At 38.2% G+C, this 23,691-nt stretch overlaps 1 protein-coding gene and 1 long non-coding RNA gene across 3 annotated transcripts in view; one reads left to right on the top strand and one right to left on the bottom strand.

Moving 5' to 3' along the window:
- hsf1 (heat shock transcription factor 1) overlaps positions 1–18,113 on the top strand; it is a 21,091-nt gene extending 2,978 nt beyond the window's left edge. The window contains exons 2-15 of one of the 2 annotated variants that reach the window (XM_054606111.1): positions 505–613; positions 2,415–2,551; positions 3,239–3,363; positions 3,575–3,650; positions 4,996–5,057; positions 7,061–7,139; positions 7,442–7,560; positions 8,467–8,651; positions 10,712–10,862; positions 11,984–12,055; positions 14,414–14,519; positions 16,197–16,250; positions 17,431–17,488; positions 17,589–18,113. In XM_054606111.1, coding sequence (XP_054462086.1) covers positions 505–613; positions 2,415–2,551; positions 3,239–3,363; positions 3,575–3,650; positions 4,996–5,057; positions 7,061–7,139; positions 7,442–7,560; positions 8,467–8,651; positions 10,712–10,862; positions 11,984–12,055; positions 14,414–14,519; positions 16,197–16,250; positions 17,431–17,488; positions 17,589–17,770 — 1,515 coding nt within the window. In that variant the 3' untranslated portion in view covers positions 17,771–18,113. The remainder of the gene's footprint in view (positions 1–504; positions 614–2,414; positions 2,552–3,238; positions 3,364–3,574; positions 3,651–4,995; positions 5,058–7,060; positions 7,140–7,441; positions 7,561–8,466; positions 8,652–10,711; positions 10,863–11,983; positions 12,056–14,413; positions 14,520–16,196; positions 16,251–17,430; positions 17,489–17,588) is intronic. The other variant, XM_054606112.1, reaches the window with a different exon arrangement.
- Positions 18,114–19,094: 981 nt separating this feature from the next.
- On the bottom strand, positions 19,095–23,584 carry LOC129097771 (uncharacterized). The gene is made up of 4 exons (XR_008531525.1): positions 23,535–23,584; positions 23,339–23,389; positions 20,010–20,054; positions 19,095–19,391 (listed from the first exon to the last, which is right to left on the bottom strand). It is a non-coding gene; the product is annotated as an uncharacterized LOC129097771 (long non-coding RNA).
- Positions 23,585–23,691: the final 107 nt, after the last annotated feature.

Here is a 23,691-nt window from a genome sequence, read left to right on the forward strand (position 1 = left end):
TAGTCTTCTTCTTCTTGTCCTCTCACTATTCTTTAAGTCTTCTTCTTCTTCTTGTCTTCTCACTATTCTTTAATAGTCTTCTTCCTCTTCTTCTTGTCCTCTCACTATTCTTTAATAGTCTTCTTCTTGTCCTCTCACTATTCTTTAATAGTCTTATTCTTCTTCTTGTCTTCTCACTATTCTTTAATAGTCTTCTTCTTCTTCTTCTTCTTTCTTCTTCTTCTTCTTGTCTTCTCACTATTCTTTAATAGTCTTCTTCTTCTTGTCCTCTCACTATTCTTTAATAGTCTTCTTCTTCTTCTTGTCTTCTCACTATTCTTTAATAGTCTTCTTCTTCTCCTCTCACTATTCTGTAGCTGCTAAACTGTCAGACTGAATGAATATTTTTTAAAGTCATCAATGTTTTCATGTTGTTCTGTATATTGATTGATTGATTGATTGATTGATTGATTGATTGATTGATTGATTGATTGATTAACGTGTGTCTTCTGTGTTCTGTGTCAGAGTGGAACCAGTTTCCATGTGTTTGATCAGGGTCGGTTCTCCAAAGAGGTTCTACCAAAGTTCTTCAAACACAACAACATGGCCAGCTTCATCAGACAGCTCAACATGTGTGAGTAGAAACAATGACCACATCTGTGGCGTCACCGCTGACGTCATCGATGACATACCGTGTACTCCAGTCTGATGTGTATATACCGTGTACTACAGTCTGATGTGTATATACTACAGTCTGATGTGTATATACTACAGTCTGATGTGTATATACTACAGTCTGATGTGTATATACGGTATACTACAGTCTGATGTGTATATACTACAGTCTGATGTGTATATACGGTATACTACAGTCTGATGTGTATATACCGTGTACTACAGTCTGATGTGTATATACTACAGTCTGATGTGTATATACCGTCTACTACAGTCTGATGTGTATATCCTACAGTCTGTCTGATGTGTATATACCGGTACTACAGTCTGACAGTCTGATGTGTATATACTACAGTCTGATGTGTATATACTACAGTCTGATGTGTATATACTACAGTCTGATGTGTATATACCGTCTACTACAGTCTGATGTGTATATCCTACAGTCTGACATATACCGTCTGATGTGTATATACCGTGTACTACAGTCTGATGTGTATATACTACAGTCTGATGTGTATATACGGTATACTACAGTCTGATGTGTATATACTACAGTCTGATGTGTATATACCGTCTACTACAGTCTGATGTGTATATACTACAGTCTGATGTGTATATACCGTGTACTACAGTCTGATGTGTATATACTACAGTCTGACGTGTATATACCGTGTACTACAGTCTGATGTGTATATACTACAGTCTGACGTGTATATACCGTGTACTACAGTCTGATGTGTATATACCGTCTACTACAGTCTGATGTGTATATACCGTGTACTACAGTCTGATGTGTATATACCGTGTACTACAGTCTGATGTGTATATACCGTCTACTACAGTCTGATGTGTATATACCGTCTACTACAGTCTGATGTGTATATACCGTGTACTACAGTCTGATGTGTATATACCGTCTACTACAGTCTGATGTGTATATACCGTCTACTACAGTCTGATGTGTATATACCGTGTACTACAGTCTGATGTGTATATACCGTCTACTACAGTCTGATGTGTATATACCGTGTACTACAGTCTGACGTGTATATACCGTGTACTACAGTCTGACAGTCTGATGTGTATATACCGTGTACTACAGTCTGACGTGTATATACTGTGTACTACAGTCTGATGTGTATATACCGTGTACTACAGTCTGATGTGTATATACCGTCTACTACAGTCTGATGTGTATATACCGTGTACTACAGTCTGACATGTATATACCGTGTACTACAGTCTGACTTGTATATACCGTCTACTACAGTCTGATGTGTATATACCGTCTACTACAGTCTGATGTGTATATACCGTCTACTACAGTCTGATGTGTATATACCGTGTACTACAGTCTGACGTGTATATACTGTGTACTACAGTCTGATGTGTATATACCGTGTACTACAGTCTGACGTGTATATACCGTGTACTACAGTCTGATTTGTATATACCGTCTACTACAGTCTGATGTGTATATACCGTCTACTACAGTCTGATGTGTATATACTGTCTACTACAGTCTGACGTGTATATACCGTGGACTACAGTCTGATTTGTATATACCGTCTACTACAGTCTGACGTGTATATACTGTCTACTACAGTCTGACGTGTATATACCGTCTACTACAGTCTGATGTGTATATACCGTCTACTACAGTCTGATGTGTATATACTGTCTACTACAGTCTGACGTGTATATACCGTCTGTATATATGTATGTATTTCTGAATGACGTTCTGTGTGTACTCCCAGATGGTTTCCGTAAGGTGGTGCACATCGAGCAGGGCGGTTTGGTGAAACCAGAGAGAGACGACACAGAGTTCCAACATCCGTTCTTCATCAGAGGAGAAGAACACCTGCTGGAGAACATCAAACGCAAAGTCACCAACGTACGTACCCCTGACACCTGTTGAGACACACCTGTGACATCTGTACACATCTGTACACACCTGTAGACACCTGTACATTTACATTACATTACATTAGAGTCATTTAGCAGACGCTTTTCTCCAAAGCGACTTACAGTCAGTAGTATGTTACATATCATTCACCCATTCACACACTGATGACAGGCTACCATCAAGGTGCCACCATCAGACTCTAACTAACATTCATCATCCAGTCCACACCGATGGCAAGCCTTCAGGAGCAACTTGGGGTTAGGTGTCTTGCCCAAGGACACATCGACTGCCAAAGCCGGGTATTGAACCACCGATCCTCTGAATGGAGAACTACCTTGCTCTCCACTACGCCACAGCCGCCCACACCTGTATACACCTGAACACATGTGACACCTGTACATATGTGACACCTGTAGACACCTGTACACATGTGACACCTGTACACATGTGACACCTGTACACCTGTAGACACCTGTACACATTAGACACCTGTACACATGTGACACCTGTACACCTGTAGACACCTGTACACATTAGACACCTGTACACATGTGACACCTGTAGACACCTGTACACATGTGACACCTGTGCACTTAAGCTGTTGACCTGCACATCTGTCAAACTGTTGTGGTTTCCATGGTAACGGTGCATCTCTTTGTGCTATGATTGGTTCAGGTGTCATCTGTGCGGCAGGAGGAAGTGAAGATGTCTGCAGACGACGTGAACAAGATCCTGAATGATGTTCAGCTGATGAAGGGAAAACAGGAAACCATCGACTCCAGAATCATCGCCATGAAACAGTGAGAACTCCTGATCCTAGACCAGTATCAGACCAGTATCAGACATGTATCAGACCAGTATCAAACCTGTATTAGACCTGTATCAGACCTGTAATAGACCTGTATCAGACCTGTAATAGACCAGTATCAGACCAAACCCAGACCAGTATCAGACCTGACCCCTCAGGGTTCAGCTGGTCTCAGTAAATCCACCTGTTTCTGCATGTTTCAGTGAGAATGAGGCTCTGTGGAGAGAGATGGCCAGTCTGAGACAGAAACACGTTCAGCAGCAGAAAGTCGTCAACAAGGTAATCAATACACCGATCAATCAGTCAGCCAATACACCAACCAATCAGTCAACCCATACACCGATCAATCAATCATCCAATACACCGATCAATCATTCAACCCATACACCGATCAATCAATCATCCAATACACCGATCAATCATTCAACCAATACACCAATCAATCAGTCATCCAATACACCAATCAATCAGTCAACCAATACACCAATCAATCAGTCATCCAATACACCAATCAATCAGTCAGCCAATACACCAATCAATCAGTCAGCCAATACACCAATCAATCAGTCATCCAATACACCAATCAATCAGTCAGCCAATACACCAATCAATCAGTCAGACGACCAATACACCGACCAATCAGTCAACCTATACACCAATCAATCAGTCAGACAATACACCGATCAATCATTCAACCCATACACCAATCAATCAGTCATCCAATACACCAATCAATCAGTCAGCCAATACACAATCAGTCATCAATCATTCAATCCAATACACCAATCAATCAGTCATCCAATACACCAATCAATCAGTCAGCCAATACACCAATCAATCAGTCATCCATCAATCACACCAATCAATCAGTCAGCCAATACACCAATCAATCAGTCAGCCAATACACCAATCAATCAGTCATCCAATACACCAATCAATCAGTCATCCAATACACCAATCAATCAGTCAGCCAATACACCAATCAATCAGTCAGACGACCAATACACCGACCAATCAGTCAACCTATACACCAATCAATCAGTCAGACAATACACCGATCAATCATTCAACCCATACACCAATCAATCAGTCATCCAATACACCAATCAATCAGTCAGCCAATACACCAATCAATCAGTCATCCAATACACCAATCAATCAGTCAGCCAATACACCAATCAATCAGTCAATCAGTCCAATACACCAATCAATCAGTCATCCACCAATACACCAATACAAATCAATCAGTCATACCATCAATCATTCAACCCATACACCAATCAATCAGTCAGCCAATACACCAATCAATCAGTCATCCAATACACCAATCAATCAGTCAGCCAATACACCAATCAATCAGTCAGACGACCAATACACCGACCAATCAGTCAACCTATACACCAATCAATCAGTCAGACAATACACCAATCAATCAGTCAACCTATACGTCAACCTATACACCATTCAATCAGTCAACCTATACACCAATCAATCAGTCAACCTATACACCATTCAATCAGTCAACCTATACACCAATCAATCAGTCAACCGATAATCAATCCACACTGTGTTAGTATCTGAGCTGTTTGCTGAAACATTCATAACTCTCTCTCTCTCTTTGTAGTTGATCCAGTTCCTGGTGTCTCTTGTCCAGTCCAACAGGATTGTGGGAGTCAAGAGGAAAATGCAAGTCGACTGCACAGTACACTACATGATATACTACACGATATACTACACGATATACTACATGATATACTATATGATATACTACACGATATACTACACGATATACTACGCGATATACTACATGATATACTACTACTACACAGTGTAGTACACAGTGTACTACCCTTTTCAAAAGTAGCAGTTACAAATTGGATTTAGATGAAGGATACTTTTTAATCAATAAGCTTTGATATTAGACTGGAAAAACTCTAATCTTTAACATGTACATCTACTCTGTAACAAGAGTATACGTAAACACATTAACATAGTTATATTTATGAACATGTATATTTACTCTGTAACAAGAGTATACGTAAACATATAAACATAGTTATATTTATGTACATAAACATGTATATTTACTCTGTAACAAGAGTATACGTAAACATATAAACATAGTTATATTTATGAACATGTATATTTACTCTGTAACAAGAGTATACGTAAACATATAAACATAGTTATATTTATGAACATGTATATTTACTCTGTAACAAGAGTATACGTAAACATATAAACATAGTTATATTTATGTACATGAACATGTTTATTTACTCTGTAACAAGAGTATACGTAAACATATAAACATAGTTATATTTATGAACATGTATATTTACTCTGTAACAAGAGTATACGTAAACATATAAACATAGTTATATTTATGTACATGAACATGTTTATTTACTCTGTAACAAGAGTATACGTAAACACATTAACATAGTTATATTTATGAACATGTTTATTTACTCTGTAACAAGAGTATATGTAAACACATTAAACATAGTTATATTTATAACATGTTACATTTACTCTGTAACAAGAGTATATAAACATTAACATAGTTATATTTATGAACATGTATATTTACTCTGTAACAAGAGTATACGTAAACACATTAACATAGTTATATTTATGAACATGTTTATTTACTCTGTAACAAGAGTATACGTAAACATATAAACAGTTATATTTATGTACATGAACATGTATATTTACTCTGTAACAAGAGTATACGTAAACACATAAATGCTTATGTTTATTTAGGGTTAGGGTTATTTATATATATGTATGTGTATGTATATGTATATGTGTGTATATATATATATATATATATATATATATATATACACACAAGTATGTATGTATATACACGTATATTTAATCAATGAAATTAGTATATTCAAACACATTCTTATGTTTATATATTTATGTATATATATAAATATATATTTACTCTGTAACATGAGTACCGTATTTTCCGCACTATAGGGCGCACTGGATTATAAGGCGCTCTGTCAATGAATGGTCTATTTTCCATCTTTTTTCATATATAAGGCGCACCGGACTATAAGGCGCATTAAGCGAAACAAAACAGTCAGTCAGTCAAACTTCCTCCACTTCCTACCATTGATTCATTAATGTTGGATTCTCTCTCAGCTGCTCTATTCCCATGTTCTACTGCGTGACTGACAGCCTTGAGTGTTCAGTCCGCGTCGTAAGCGTGTCTCTTGAGGAGCCATGTTGGTCCTTATACACACACACTGTAATATTATGGTGAAGCACAGTATGTATTACTCCTGACGCTCCTGACTACGGTGGCCGTGATGCTGCTGCGGTGCGGCTTTGTAGTTTACCAAAGTCTACTAAAACATGTTGACAGAGCGCCGTGTACCACACAAAACCGCTTCGAGGTCAGTAAACACAACCAGAATTAATCCATATATAAAGCGCTCCGGATTATAAGGCGCACTGTCGTTTTTTGAGAAAATTAAAGGCTTTTAAGTGCGCCTTATAGTGCGGAAAATACGGTACATGTAAACACATATAATTGCTTATATTTATTTATATATATATATATATACACACACACACACACACACACACACACACACACACACACACACACACACGCGTATATGTTCTCAGTAACTTTATTAACCTTATTTATCGCTTTCTGTCTGCAGCCCTCTGATGCTGAATGACTCTAGCTCCTCCCACTCCATGCCAAAATACAGTCGCCCTCTCTCATTGGAGCACATACAGGTAACCAGTCACTGACTCACCTGTAGGAGGTCACCTGTCGAAGGTCACCTGTCACAGGTCACCTGTCGAAGGTCACCTGTCGCAGGTCACCTGTCGAAGGTCACCAGTCGCAGGTCACCTGTCGAAGGTCACCAGTCGCAGGTCACCTGTCGCAGGTCACCTGTCGCAGGTCACCTGTCGGAGGTCACCTGTCCATTTCACTGTTTGGTTTTCCATTTGAACTTTCCGCTTTAGTGTATTTGTGTTGAAACAGACTGAATGAGGCAGATCACATAACTCTCTACATGTTCTTGTGTTTTCAGGCTGCAGCCAGTTTATTCTCAGCTGACTCCCCTGTAACCTCTGGACCAATCATCTCTGACATCACAGATGTGGCCACGCCCCCAGGCGAGAATGTGGTCTGTGATTGGAGTGACGCAGAGTGAGAACCAATTCAATCATTTTTTGTATATACATTTATTTTCCTTTACTGACCTCTAAAGTTCACGCTTTGGCTCAGGCTGAGTCCAGTTACGATTGAAATGTCACTTGATTTTGCAGCAGAACAGAGAACGTGGTCTCAGAGAACCATGGACTCAGAGAACATGGTCTCAGAGAACCATGGCCTCAGAGAACATGACCTCAGAGTACCATCAGCTAGAGAACATTGCCTCAGAGAACATGGCCTCAGAAAACCATCAGCTAGAGAACCATCGCTAGAGAACATGGCCTCAGAGAACCATCAGCTAGAGCAGTGGTTCTCAAATGGGGGTACGTGTACCCCTGGGGGTACGTGAAGGCACTCCAGGGGGTACGTGAGATTTAAAAAATATATATTTAAAATTAGCATCCATTCAAAAATCCTTTAAAAATAGTTATTTAATAAATATTCAATAAAATATAAGTGTAAGTTCATAAACTGAATTTAATGCAACAATGCAATCGTCAGTGTTGACAGTTTAATAAATCAGACACTGATGGCAGAGCGCTTAGTATTACATCTTTTTTTCAACCAAAAATGCTTTGCGCTGATTAGGGGTTACTTGTCTGAAAAAGTATTTCACAGGGGATACATCACTGAAAAAAGGTTGAGAACCACTGAGCTAGAGAACCATCAGCTAGAGAACATGGTCTCAGAGAACATGGCCTCAGAGAATATGGATGTGATTCTTTAGAATGTGTTGTTTGCTTTTGACTCTGCAGATTAAACTGTACTCATTGAGAGTAGAGTTCAGATGTCCAAACTAGGTAGGTGACTGCTCTGACAGCCAATGAGCAGCCTGAATTCCTCTCATCTGATTGGTCCAGCAGCAGTAACAGCCAATCCACTTTTCTGTTTCACCTTTAGGGAAAGCCAATCACTCAACATCAAAGAGGAGCCATCCATTCCTGACGTGGAGGTGTGTCCTGTTCTTGAGAGCGAAGATACTCATGTAGACACGCCCCTCTCCCCCACCACCTTTATCAACTCCATCCTACATGAAAACGAGACTCCGCTGAACCTGAACACCTCCAACACCAATCCTACACCAGGTAACATCCTATAAACACCTCCTACACCAGGTAACATCCTATAAACACCTCCAACACCAATCCTACACCAGGTAACATGTTATAAACACCTCCAACACCAATCCTACACCAGGTAACATGTTATAAACACCTCCAACACCAATCCTACACCAGATAACATCCTATAAACACCTCCAACACCAATCCTACACCAGGTAACATCCTATAAACACCTCCAACACCAATCCTACACCAGGTAACATCCTATAAACACCTCCAACACCAATCCTACACCAGGTAACATCCTATAAACACCTCCAACACCAATCCTACACCAGATAACATCCTATAAACACCTCCAACACCAATCCTACACCAGATAACATCCTATAAACACTTCAACACCAATCCTACACCAGGTAACATCCTATAAACACCTCCAACACCAATCCTACACCAGATAACATCCTATAAACACTTCAACACCAATCCTACACCAGGTAACATGTTATAAACACCTCCAACACCAATCCTACACCAGGTAACATGTTATAAACACCTCCAACACCAATCCTACACCAGGTAACATCCTATAAACACCTCCAACACCAATCCTACACCAGGTAACATCCTATAAACACCTCCAACACCAATCCTACACCAGGTAACATCCTATAAACACCTCCAACACCAATCCTACACCAGGTAACATCCTATAAACACCTCCAACACCAATCCTACACCAGATAACATCCTATAAACACCTCCAACACCAATCCTACACCAGGTAACATCCTATAAACACCTCCAACACCAATCCTACCTCCTATAAACACCTCCAACACCAATCCTACACCAGGTAACATCCTATAAACACCTCCAACACCAATCCTACACCAGGTAACATCCTATAAACACCTCCAACACCAATCCTACACCAGGTAACATCCTATAAACACCTCCAACACCAATCCTACACCAGATAACATCCTATAAACACCTCCAACACCAATCCTACACCAGGTAACATCCTATAAACACCTCCAACACCAATCCTACACCAGGTAACATCCTATAAACACCTCCAACACCAATCCTACACCAGGTAACATCCTATAAACACCTCCAACACCAATCCTACACCAGGTAACATCCTATAAACACCTCCAACACCAATCCTACACCAGATAACATCCTATAAACACTTCAACAGCAATCCTACACCAGGTAACATGTTATAAACACCTCCAACCCTACACCAGATAACATCCTATAAACACCTCCAACACCAATCCTACACCAGGTAACATCCTATAAACACCTCCAACACCAATCCTACACCAGGTAACATCCTATAAACACCTCCAACACCAATCCTACACCAGGTAACATCCTATAAACACCAATCCTACACCAGGTAACATCCTATAAACACCTCCAACACCAATCCTACACCAGATAACATCCTATAAACACCTCCAACACCAATCCTACACCAGATAACATCCTATAAACACCTCCAACACCAATCCTACACCAGATAACATCCTATAAACACCTCCAACACCAATCCTACACCAGGTAACATCCTATAAACACCTCCAACACCAATCCTACACCAGGTAACATCCTATAAACACCTCCAACACCAATCCTACACCAGGTAACATCCTATAAACACCTCCAACACCAATCCTACACCAGATAACATCCTATAAACACCTCCAACACCAATCCTACCAGGTAACATCCTATAAACACCTCCAACACCAATCCTACACCAGGTAACATCCTATAAACACCTCCAACACCAATCCTACACCAGGTAACATCCTATAAACACCTCCAACACCAATCCTACACCAGGTAACATCCTACAAACACCTCCAACACCAATCCTACACCAGGTAACATCCTATAAACACCTCCAACACCAATCCTACACCAGGTAACATCCTACAAACACGTCTTATGAACGTATATATGTTTATAGGGGTTTGTTGTTAATAGTATTGATGATTGTAGTAGATTAATATCTTCTCTCAGTTTAATCCTTGACTATCTGTGTCTGGTTTCTGTAGCCGTTCCCATTGTTGTGATGAGCCCTGCCTCCACTGGGTCGCCTCCACCAGCCCCATGCAGCCAATCGCTTGGCTCTGTTCCCACGCCAAACTCTGCCCTCAGTCCCACCAAACCTCAGCAGAAATGTCAAACCATCGCCTGTTTTGACAGGTAAGTAACCTGTTACACTTCAACTTGTTTCACATCAGTGAAGTTGGTTGCAGATAGATGTACCTGCTAGTGCTACCTGCTATTCACTACCCCCAACTGTCCCAACACTGGCCAACAACTGCTCTAACCAGCTATAAACAACATGCCCAACACCTGTGTATGACTGTCACCTGCCAACAACTGAGAGAAACTGGCCCAACAACAGCCACAACACCTGCCAACCACTGTCCTATTAACTTCTTCAACTGTTGGACAGTTGTAACATAACATTTCTTTCTACAATCAACGCTTGAAATGATGAAGGCACTTGCAAATGACAAGGCAGTACAAAATGTAAAACATACTTTGGTGTTTCATTTTTTACCTCTTTACTTAAGATTTCATTAAACTTAAACAGCACCCACAATACCTGCCAACAACTGTCCCAACAGCACCAACAACACCTGCTAACAACTCTCCCAATAGCACCCTCAACACCTGCTAACAACTGTCCCAACAGCACCCACAACACCTGCTAACAACTGTCCCAACAGCACCCACAACACCTGCTAACAACTGTCCCAACAGCACCCACAACACCTGCTAACAACTGTCCCAACAGCACCAACAACACCTGCTAACAACTGTCCCAACAGCACCCACAACACCTGCTAACAACTGTCCCAACAGCACCCACAACACCTGCTAACAACTGTCCCAACAGCACCCACAACACCTGCTAACAACTGTCCCAACAGCACCCTCAACACCTGCTAACAACTCTCCCAACAGCACCCACAACACCTGCTAACAACTCTCCCAACAACTGCTTGAAACAGTCCCATTAGCACCCACAACACCTGCCAACAACTGTCCCAACAACTGCTTGAAACAGTCCCATTAGCACCCTCAACACCTGCTAACAACTCTCCCAACACCTGCCAACAACTGTCCCGTTAGCACCCTGAACACCTGCTAACCACTCTCCCAACAACTCCAGAAGCACATCTTGCCCAGAATGCCCTGTGTTAGACTTATACATGTGTAATTAAACATTTGAAGGTTTCAGTTTGTATGTGAAAGTTAGATGGCAGTCCTTTTAAAGGTCAGGTGTTTCAATCAACCCACTGTGCTTCCCTCAGACCTCGCCCCCCTCCCTCTGCAGGTGGACTGTCACCTGATCGTTGGCGCTTCGTATCAACACGAGCTGACAAGTAAATGAATGAATCAAAATGATCTTTATTTTAATAATATGTGATAGTAATGATATTCTGTTTTAAAGGTAAACTTTTTTTCTTTTTGACAGCATGTTCAGACTCAACCTTACACAGTGAATACTAATTCATATTATGTGCATCAAAGCCTGATATATCCTACGTTATAAGTAGCTTCATCGTCCAGATTGTATTAAAACACATATATGAGCCACACTGTTGCCCTGGTCACTAGAGCATTAATCCGCTGCTGAAAATAGTCCCCAACAGATGCCTCTTTTTTGTTAAAAACTACAGTGACCAAGGGCTCCAGACTAACTCATCCACTGGGAGCACTGGGGCTACCAAATTAGGAAGTTGGTTTTACCAGCACCTGATTTGGTCACACCCTTTATTTGGTACAGCAGGGTATAAATCAGTGGTTGAAATAGTACGTTCACTCAAGTACTACTGTAATTAATTACAATGCTACGTTCTACTCAATACATTTCAGAGGGAAATATTGTCCTTTTTACTTGACTACATTTCTCTAAAATGTATACATTAAACACAATGAATTATACAGTAACCACCCATCAGAATAAAAAACTAACTAATTAACTTAATGTAAGAGTATAATATATATATATATTATATTCGGCTGCTTTACTTTTATCATTTTGAGCACACAGTGGCATCTGAGTAAGAACCTCATCTCTTAACACTGCTTTTTGAAAACCTCATCGGTAGACGTCTTATTTTAGCCGCACGGTAACAACTAAATGGATCGTTTTATAAGATTTCCCCGGCTCGCTCACGTGCATCAAGAGCTCTGGACCGCTACCTACATATTATACTATAAGTAGTAATTTTACTATTGTAATTTCAGAAATGATTACTGCTATCATTATCATTTTTATTTTGTCATATCCACCGCTACTATTAGAAATGTTGAATTGAACTGTTTCTATTATCATAACCGCTTTGCTGTTTTTATTATTGTTGTTGCTGTGCTTCACATTTTCTCTCTCTCTCTCAACCAAACCATTGGACCCAGAGCCCGGTTCTGTTCAAAGTTTCTGCTTGTTAAAGGAGTTTCTTCTTCCGCTGTTGCCCCAGTGTTGTTCATGGAGGAATGTAGGGTCTCCTTAAATTAGAGTACAGTTTAGACCTGCTCTACATAAAAAAAGTGCCTTCAAAAAACTTCTGATATGGTTTCACACTTTAGAAAAAACATTTAATATACAATGTAGATTAATTCTTTAAGAAATGACACAGTTGTTATATTAGTGAGGAGTTTTCAAAGATTTCCATCCAGATTGTTCCAAAAGGACCAAAGTCTCAGCTTCCTCATGAGCCCCGCTGGTGCTCCTTTGGTTCATGGACCTTGGTTTACCTGCTGCAAGTCTAGTTTAAAAATGAATCTGTTGTGAGGGTTTTTAAAGATCAACATCTTCAGTGACAACCAGTTGGATTGTAGCTGAGGACCACAGACAGGAAATAAAATAGAACCGAGCGAGGGGATGTTTCCCAATGTGGAGAAAGGATCCGTTATTGAATCCTGCAGGACTGATCCAATGTTGAGGATCCTTTGAATTCTACCAAGGACTCAGTCCTTCTTACAGAGGATTTGGAAGGATGTATGTGTGGATGCTCTCCATCCTAAAACACCCACTTAACTTTGCTCACATTGCATTTCCTGACCCTTGATATAGGAATAAGGGAAATGATCAGCAGTCTGTCAAAATCTGATACTGATCAAATTGTTTTCTGAAGAAATTACGAATCCAGTTGCTTACTCTATTAATATCAGATGTACAAGGCTTACTTTAGTTTGTCGCACAATGACAGCCGGCAGTGAATCAAGGCCTTATTTCAGACAAATAAAACCTGAGTGGGTGATGTTGGAAACCACAGGGTTAACCACAGCACCTTTACCTCACCGGTAAAGGTGCTGTGGTTTTCTGTTGAGTCTTGTTGCTTTGAGGAGAGCATATAAAACTGTAGGTTTGGTACGTTTAGAAATTATAATACATTTACAAGTTCCTGTTCATTATATTTATTATTCAATACACCTACAGGTTTTGAATATGGGTAAATTGTGTTGAAGAATCCAAAATCTAAATTCCTTGTAGAGAATGCAGTGTTCTGAAATATTCATAATAAAGTCACGCTTAGACTCTGAAGGACCCGTCCTACCAAGGAAGGACCCTTCACTTTGAGAAACAACCACAAACTAACACATTGGTGGTTTGAGTCTAAACATGAGTTTAATGGTTCGAGGAAAGTTCTAGACAAAAGATACAGAACGATGATGAAACTTTCCATCATGTCTCTCTCTCTTTCCTGTCTTGTCTCCTGTCTGTCTCTGTGTTTCAGGTCTGAACTGTCCAATCATGTTGAATGCATTGACAGCAGTCTGGAAAACCTGCAGGGCATCCTGAACACACAAGCATTCACCTTCGACACTTCTCCACTCATGGAGGTCAGTCTGACAGTGTATTCTACATTCAAAATATATATATGAATATATAGTATGTATTAACATGTGTTAACAGTATATATGATCATGTGTCAGACATATTAACAGTATATATGATCATGTGTCAGACATGTTAACAGTATATATGATCATGTGTCAGACATGTTAACAGTATATATGATCATGTGTCAGACATGTTAACAGTATATATGATCATGTGTCAGACATATTAACAGTATATATGATCATGTGTCAGACATATTAACAGTATATATGATCATGTGTCAGACATATTAACAGTATATATGATCATGTGTCAGACATCAGTATATATGATCATGTCAGACATATTAACAGTATATATGATCATGTGTCAGACATGTTAACAGTATATATGATCATGTGTCAGACATGTTAACAGTATATATGATCATGTGTCAGACATATTAACAGTATATATGATCATGTGTCAGACATATTAACAGTATATATGATCATGTGTCAGACATATTAACAGTATATAGATCATGTGTCAGACATATTAACAGTATATATGATCATGTGTCAGACATATTAACAGTATATATGATCATGTGTCAGACATATTAACAGTATATATGATCATGTGTCAGACATATTAACAGTATATATGATCATGTGTCAGACATATTAACAGTATATATGATCATGTGTCAGACATATTAACAGTATATATGATCATGTGTCAGACATGTTAACAGTATATATGATCATGTGTCAGACATATTAACAGTATATATGATCATGTGTCAGACATATTAACAGTATATATGATCATGTGTCAGACATATTAACAGTATATATGATCATGTGTCAGACATATTAACAGTATATATGATCATGTGTCAGACATATTAACAGTATATATGATCATGTGTCAGACATATTAACAGTATATATGATCATGTGTCAGACATATTAACAGTATATATGATCATGTGTCAGACATATTAACAGTATATATCATGATCATGTGTCAGACATGTTAACAGTATATATGATCATGTGTCAGACATATTAACAGTATATATGATCATGTGTCAGACATATTAACAGTATATATGATCATGTGTCAGACATATTAACAGTATATATGATCATGTGTCAGACATATTAACAGTATATATGATCATGTTAACAGTATATATGATCATGTGTCAGACATATTAACAGTATATATGATCATGTGTCAGACATATTAACAGTATATATGATCATGTGTCAGACATATTAACAGTATATATGATCATGTGTCAGACATATTAACAGTATATATGATCATGTGTCAGACATGTTAACAGTATATATGATCATGTGTCAGACATATTAACAGTATATATGATCATGTGTCAGACATATTAACAGTATATATGATCATGTGTCAGACATATTAATGTGTCAGACATATATATGATCATGTGTCAGACATATTAACAGTATATATGATCATGTGTCAGACATATTAACAGTATATATGATCATGTGTCAGACATATTAACAGTATATATGATCATGTGTCAGACATATTAACAGTATATATGATCATGTGTCAGACATGTTAACAGTATATATGAACTATTTCAATACATGTCTCTATAGAATATTATATATGTGTATTCATGTTAAATGTCTTTTGTTTAGTTTTTCAGTTCTTCCTGTTCTTCTGGAGACTTTGATCTGGAAGGTTTGGACATTGTGAGTTCAACAACAAAGACTGGTTTTCAGTTGTGTTTATATCATATATACATTCAGGTGTCTATAGATCTTATATATTACATATATACATTCAGGTGTCTATAGATCTTATATATTACATATATACATACAGGTGTATATAGATCATATATAAATCATATGAACATACAGGTGTATATAGATCTTATATAAATCATATATACATACAGGTGTATATAGATCATATATAAATCATATATACATACAGGTGTATATAGATCATATATATTACATATATACATACAGGTGTATATAGATCATATATAAATCATATAAACATACAGGTGTATATAGATCATATATATTACATATATACATATATACATACAGGTGTATATAGATCATATAAACATACAGGTGTATATAGATCATATATAAATCATATATACATACAGGTGTATATAGATCTTATACATTACATATAAACATACAGGTGTATATAAATCATATATACATACAGGTGTATATAGATCATATATAAATCATATAAACATACAGGTGTCTATAGATCTTATATAAATACATATAAACATACAGGTGTATATAGATCATATATATACATATAAATACAGGTGTATATAGATCATATAAACATACAGGTGTATATAGATATAGATCATATATACATACAGGTGTATATAGATCATATAAACATACAGGTGTATATAGATCATATATAACATACAGGTGTATATAGATCATATATATAAACATATGTCTATAGATCTTATATATTACATATAAACATACAGGTGTATATAGATCATATATAAATCATATATACATACAGGTGTATATAGATCTTATATATTACATATAAACATACAGGTGTATATAGATCATATATAAATCATATAAACATACAGGTGTATATAGATCTTATATAAATCATATAAACATACAGGTTTATATAAAGACAGGTACACCACTGCTGGAAAGTAATTATATATTTAGTTTAAGTTAAGGGTTCATGTTTATTTATGTAAATTATTATTATGAATGTGTGTTTACAGGTACATGCTGATTGAACATGTTTGTGGTTTTTTTTTATTTCTTTTTTTTAATCTACCTGTTGGTGCTTGATGATGACCTCACAACCATGTGACCTCGATGTCACTGTGATGTCACTATTTCCTCTCAGCTGCTGTCTGAAGAAGTCCCTAACGGAAGTGTGGAAAGCAGCAACATCATCAACGCAGGTAACACCCACTCACCTTCTGTTCTTCTATACTTGTGAGGACCCTCAACTTGTTGAGCTCGTTGTCATGGTGACTGTCTGCTGTTCTCTGATTGGTCCAGGGAAGCAGCTGGTGCAGTACACAGCCACACCTGTCTTGATGTCAGAACCAATCAGCTCAGAGGAGGCTGACCTGCCGTCCCTCCTGGAGCTGGAGGCGGGGCCTTTCTTCCTTTCTGACCCACCCACTGATGACCCAGCTGCCGCTCTGCTTAGCCATGCCTCCCTGGACTCTGACCTCTGACATCAGCAGGGAGAGCGGCGTGGATTGTGATTTATTGGTCACCATGGCAACAGGACAGTGGCAACGCTGACTCAGCAGCAGCAAGGGATGATGATGTTGATCGATCAGTAGGTCAAAGGTCGAGTTATATTATGCAGATCGATATTAACCAGTTTATATACCTGTCTTCTTCTACTCTTTTCTTTAGCGTTTGTGTTTTCTTCTTTGCTGCTCTTATTAAAACGTTTGTTTCAAAAACTAATTTAAAACACCAACAGTCCAATCAGAAAATGTGTGAGGATCATGTGACCTCTGCATGTTCACGTCTTTGTTTTCATGTGTAAAATATATCAGATTAAGAGAGTCTGAGTATTTTTTGAAAAGTTTATTATGAATGAGAAGTGTTTATTAGATTGATAGAGATGCATCGATCTGATCTGCTGGATCAATATCAGTCCTGATCAGTCGGATCAGTCAACAGCCATGATGTGTGTCACAATAACATCCTGAGTTTTTCTCTGAGAGAATCAATAGCAGTTCCCGATCCTTTTCAATCTCTTATTGAATCTTTTCTGGTAGTTTGTTGGAATGAAAAACATCTGAGTGAATAAATGTGTCCTGTTGTTATTTACCAGAGAATCAAACATGGAAGTACTTATATTTATTCTGTTATACTATTATATATACTTATGTTTATGTGTCTTTAAGAAGATGACGTAGTGGTTGTGACGTCGCTCTTTGGTTTGTGAAAGTTTTGAATCCTCCAGGTCAGTGTTTTGGCCGTCGCCATCTTGTTTTTATCAGCCAGTGAACCGGAAGTGACCATATATGGAGTGAGGAGGAGTGACGTAGAGACTCGTATACGTCTCTGGTGTCGACCTGTCAATCAGTGTGTAGCCCCGCCCTAAAGCATCCCCTGCTTTATGGTCTGTTTGACTCTAAATGGAGCATCATTTACTAAATGAACATCATGCTGTATTGAAGAAGACTTGAAACTAGAGATTGAGACCATAAACTCATGTTTACAATGTTTACTGAGGGAATAAATCAAGAGAGAAGTAGAGTCATTTTCTCATAGACTTCTATACAACCAGAGGAGTCGCCCCCTGATGGACAGGAGAGAGAATGCAGCTTTAACACATGAAGCTCTGACTTCATGTTTCATAACTGAAGTTTTCCTCTTGGCATCAAACCTCAGAAGACTGAGCCGACTCATTTATCCCAACAATCAGATTTAGATTATCAAAACAAAAACTGATTGCTTTGGAAAAAAAGACGAATTCGCATTTTGATGTTCAAAATAGACAAATACATTTATTGTAGAAGTTTACAATCCTGACGGTGCAGCTGACATCACATCAAGTCAAACAGAAACTTATGAAAACCTAACTGAAATCTTATTTTTACTTATTTTTCTCTTAAACAAAATAAACGTCTATAAACAGAATTCCACGTTTTAAATATTTAAAAAAACACCAATGAGCTGCTGACGCTCAGTGGGCATGGCCTGCAGCTAGTGGGAGGGGGGTGATTTCCTGGGCCATGCTGATTGGTCGGTACACTGGAAGCGATAGCGCAGGAACCGAACTTGCGGCTTTATGTGGAAGTCAGCAGGTATCCTCCAATTCCACATTTTCTGCACCTGAAACCCAAAAACAAGATTTACCTGCTTACACTTGGATTATTTTATAAATTAACTTCTCATTAAATATAGTTAATAGGAGGTGGTAGTGTCTGCCATCAGTTTTACAGTGTTACAAGAGGAATCATCAGACAGCAGTGTTCACTATACCATAAATACATCAGTGTTACAAGAGGAACCATGAGACAGCAGGGTTCCTTTACTATAAGAGGAACCATCAGACAGCAGGGTTCACTGCACCATAAGTACATCACAGTGTTAGAAGAGGAACCATCAGACAGCAGGGTTCACTACACCACAAATACATCACAGTGTTACAAGAGGAACCATCAGACAGCAGGGTTCACTACACCACAAATACATCACAGTGTTACAAGAGGAACCATCAGACAGCAGGGTTCACTACACCACAAATACATCACAGTGTTACAAGAGGAACCATCAGACAGCAGGGTTCACTACACCACAAATACATCACAGTGTTACAAGAGGAACCATCAGACAGCAGGGTTCACTACACCACAAATACATCACAGTGTTCTTGGTGACAACAGTTGGTGGAGCAGACTGAGAACAGGACGTAGACCTTAAAGCAGAAGTCAGAGTGAGCTTACGAACCTTCAGGACCCTGACCAGATGGGTTGTACTGTTCAGTGACTGAACCTGCAGAGAGCAAGCAGAACCAAGAAAACAGAAAGAACAAGGCTTCAGCACCTGATCTCTGGAGAGATACCAACTAAAACCATGAACCTGAATGAGACTAGTTAAGGTCAGCCCTAAAGGAGACTAGTTAATGCCAACCTTTAATGAGAATAGTTAAGGTCAACTTTTATGGAGACTAGTTAAGGCCAACCTTTAATGAGACTAGTTAAGGTCAACCTTTAATGAGACTAGTTAAGGTCAACCTTTAATGAGACTAGTTAAGGTTAACATTTAATGACAATAGTTAAGCTCAACCTTTAATGAGACTAGTTAAGGTCAACCTTTAATGAGACTAGTTAAGGTCAACCCTAAGGGAGAGTAGTTAAGGTCAACCCTAAGGGAGACTAGTTAATGTCAACCTTTAATGAGACTAGTTAAGTTAATTATTTAATGAGATTAGTTAAGTTCATTATTTAATGAGACTAGTTAAGCTCAACCTTTAATGAGACTAGTTAAGTTCATCCCTAAAGGAGACTAGTTAAGGTCAACCTTTAATGAGACTAGTTAAGGTCAACCCTAAAGGAGACTTGTTAAGGTCAACCTTTAATGAGACTAGTTAAGTTCAACCTTCAATGAGACGAGTTAAGTTCATTCTTTAATGAGACTAGTTAAGGTCAACCCTAAGGGAGAGTAGTTAAGGTCAACCCTAAGGGAGACTAGTTAATGTCAACCTTTAATGAGACTAGTTAAGTTCATTATTTAATGAGATTAGTTAAGTTCATTATTTAATGAGACTAGTTAAGATCAACCCTAAATGAGACTAGTGAAGGTCAACCTTTAATGAGACTAGTTAAGCTCAACCTTTAATGAGACTAGTTAAGTTCATCCCTAAAGGAGACTAGTTAAGGTCAACCCTAAAGGAGACTAGTTAAGGTAAACCCTTAATGGGACTAGTTAAGGTCAACCTTTAATGAGACTAGTTAAGGTCAACCCTAAAGGAGACTTGTTAAGGTCAACCTTTAATGAGACTAGTTAAGTTCAACCTTCAATGAGACGAGTTAAGTTCATTCTTTAATGAGACTAGTTAAGGTCAACCCTAAGGGAGACTAGTTAAGGTCAACCCTAAAGGAGACTTGTTAAGGTCAACCTTTAATGAGACTAGTTAAGTTCAACCTTCAATGAGACGAGTTAAGTTAATTCTTTAATGAGACTAGTTAAGGTCAACCCTAAGGGAGACTAGTTAATGTCAACCTTTGATGAGACTAGTTAAGTTAATTATTTAATGAGATTAGTTAAGTTCATTATTTAATGAGACTAGTTAAGGTCAACCCTAAATAGAGACTAGTTTAATGTCAACCTTTAATGAGACTAGTTAAGTTAATTATTTAATGAGATTAGAGTAGTTAAGGTCAACCCTAAGGGAGACTAGTTAATGTCAACCTTTAATGAGACTAGTTAAGTTAATTATTTAATGAGATTAGTTAAGTTCATTATTTAATGACACTAGTTAAGGTCAACCCTAAATGAGACTAATGAAGGTCAACCTTTAATGAGACTAGTTAAGCTCAACCTTTAATGAGACTAGTTAAGTTCATCCCTAAAGGAGACTAGTTAAGGTCAACCCTAAAGGAGACTAGTTAAGGTAAACCCTTAATGGGACTAGTTAAGGTCAACCCTAAAGGAGACTTGTTAAGGTCAACCTTTAATGAGACTAGTTAAGTTCAACCTTCAATGAGACGAGTTAGTTCATTCTTTAATGAGACTAGTTAAGGTCAACCCTAAGGGAGACTAGTTAAGGTCAACCTTTAATGAGACTAGTTAATGTCAACCTTTAATGAGACTAGTTAAGTTAATTATTTAATGAGATTAGTTAAGTTCATTATTTAATGAGACTAGTTAAGGTCAATCTTTAATGAGGCTAGTTAAGGTCAACCCTAAATGAGACAACAACCTAAATGAGACTAGTTAGACTAATGTTAAGGTCAACCTTTAATGAGACTAGTTAAGGTCAACCCAACCTTCAATGAGACTAGTTAAGTTAATTCTTTAATGAGACTAGTTAAGGTCAACCCTAAATGAGACTAGTTAAGGTCAACCCTAAAGGAGACTAGTTAAGGTCAATCTTTAATGAGGCTAGGTATGGTCAATCTTTAATGAGACTAGTTAAGGTCAACCCTAAAGGAGACTAGTTAAGGTCAATCTTTAATGAGACTAGTCAAGGTCAACCCTAAAGGAGACTAGTTAAGGTCAACCCTTAATGGGACTAGTTAAGGTCAACCTTTAATGAGACTAGTTAAGGTCAACCCTAAAGGAGATTAGTTAAGGTCAACCTTTGATGAGACTAGTCAAGGTCAACCTTTAATGAGACTAGTTAAGGTCAACCCTAAAGGAGACTAGTTAAGTTCATTATTTAATGAGACTAGTTAAGGTCAACCCTAAATGAGACTAGTTAAGGTCAACCTTTAATGAGACTAGTTAAGCTCAACCTTTAATGAGACTAGTTAAGTTCATCCCTAAAGGAGACTAGTTAAGGTCAACCCTAAAGGAGACTAGTTAAGGTAAACCCTTAATGGGACTAGTTAAGGTCAACCCTAAAGGAGACTTGTTAAGGTCAACCTTTAATGAGACTAGTTAAGTTCAACCTTCAATGAGACGAGTTAAGTTAATTCTTTAATGAGACTAGTTAAGGTCAACCCTAAGGGAGACTAGTTAATGTCAACCTTTAATGAGACTAGTTAAGTTAATTATTTAATGAGATTAGTTAAGTTCATTATTTAATGAGACTAGTTAAGGTCAACCCTAAATGAGACTAGTTAAGGTCAACCCTAAAGGAGACTAGTTAAGGTCAATCTTTAATGAGGCTAGGTATGGTCAATCTTTAATGAGACTAGTTAAGGTCAACCCTAAAGGAGACTAGTTAAGGTCAATCTTTAATGAGACTAGTCAAGGTCAACCCTAAAGGAGACTAGTTAAGGTAAACCCTTAATGGGACTAGTTAAGGTCAACCTTTAATGAGACTAGTTAAGGTCAACCCTAAAGGAGATTAGTTAAGGTCAACCTTTGATGAGACTAGTCAAGGTCAACCTTTAATGAGACTAGTTAAGGTCAACCCTAAAGGAGACTAGTTAAGGTCAATCTTTAATGAGACTAGTCAAGGTCAACCTTTAATGAGACTAGTTAAGGTAAATGCCAACCTTTAAATACCGGTTCTGGACCGGTTGGGTGTGATATTCATTTTAAACTGGCTTTACACTCATATTAGATGAATAGATTGTTTCAATCTGTTGAACATTTGTAAAACTTACCAGCCATCTGTGTGTGATCGGTCACAGCTGGATGACCTGTAACTAACACACCTACACACACACACACACACACACACACACACACACACACACACACACACACACACACACACACACACACACACACACACACACATCAACACACATTTCTACTGTAGAAGAAGACTATTATTATAAATACATAATTGTAACTTACTGGAGTCGAATGGAGTTCCTGTCGGATCTGCTGAAACTACAAACACCAGCAGTTTAACAACAGCTTTGACCTTTGACATCTGACCTGTCTGTCAGCCATGTTGGAGGGAGGGGCTTACCTGTGAACGTCCCAGTGGAGTCTGTTGCCATGGAAACCA

This window comes from Anoplopoma fimbria, chromosome 10, assembly GCF_027596085.1.
Source record: "Anoplopoma fimbria isolate UVic2021 breed Golden Eagle Sablefish chromosome 10, Afim_UVic_2022, whole genome shotgun sequence".
Classification (NCBI taxonomy): domain Eukaryota; kingdom Metazoa; phylum Chordata; class Actinopteri; order Perciformes; family Anoplopomatidae; genus Anoplopoma; species Anoplopoma fimbria.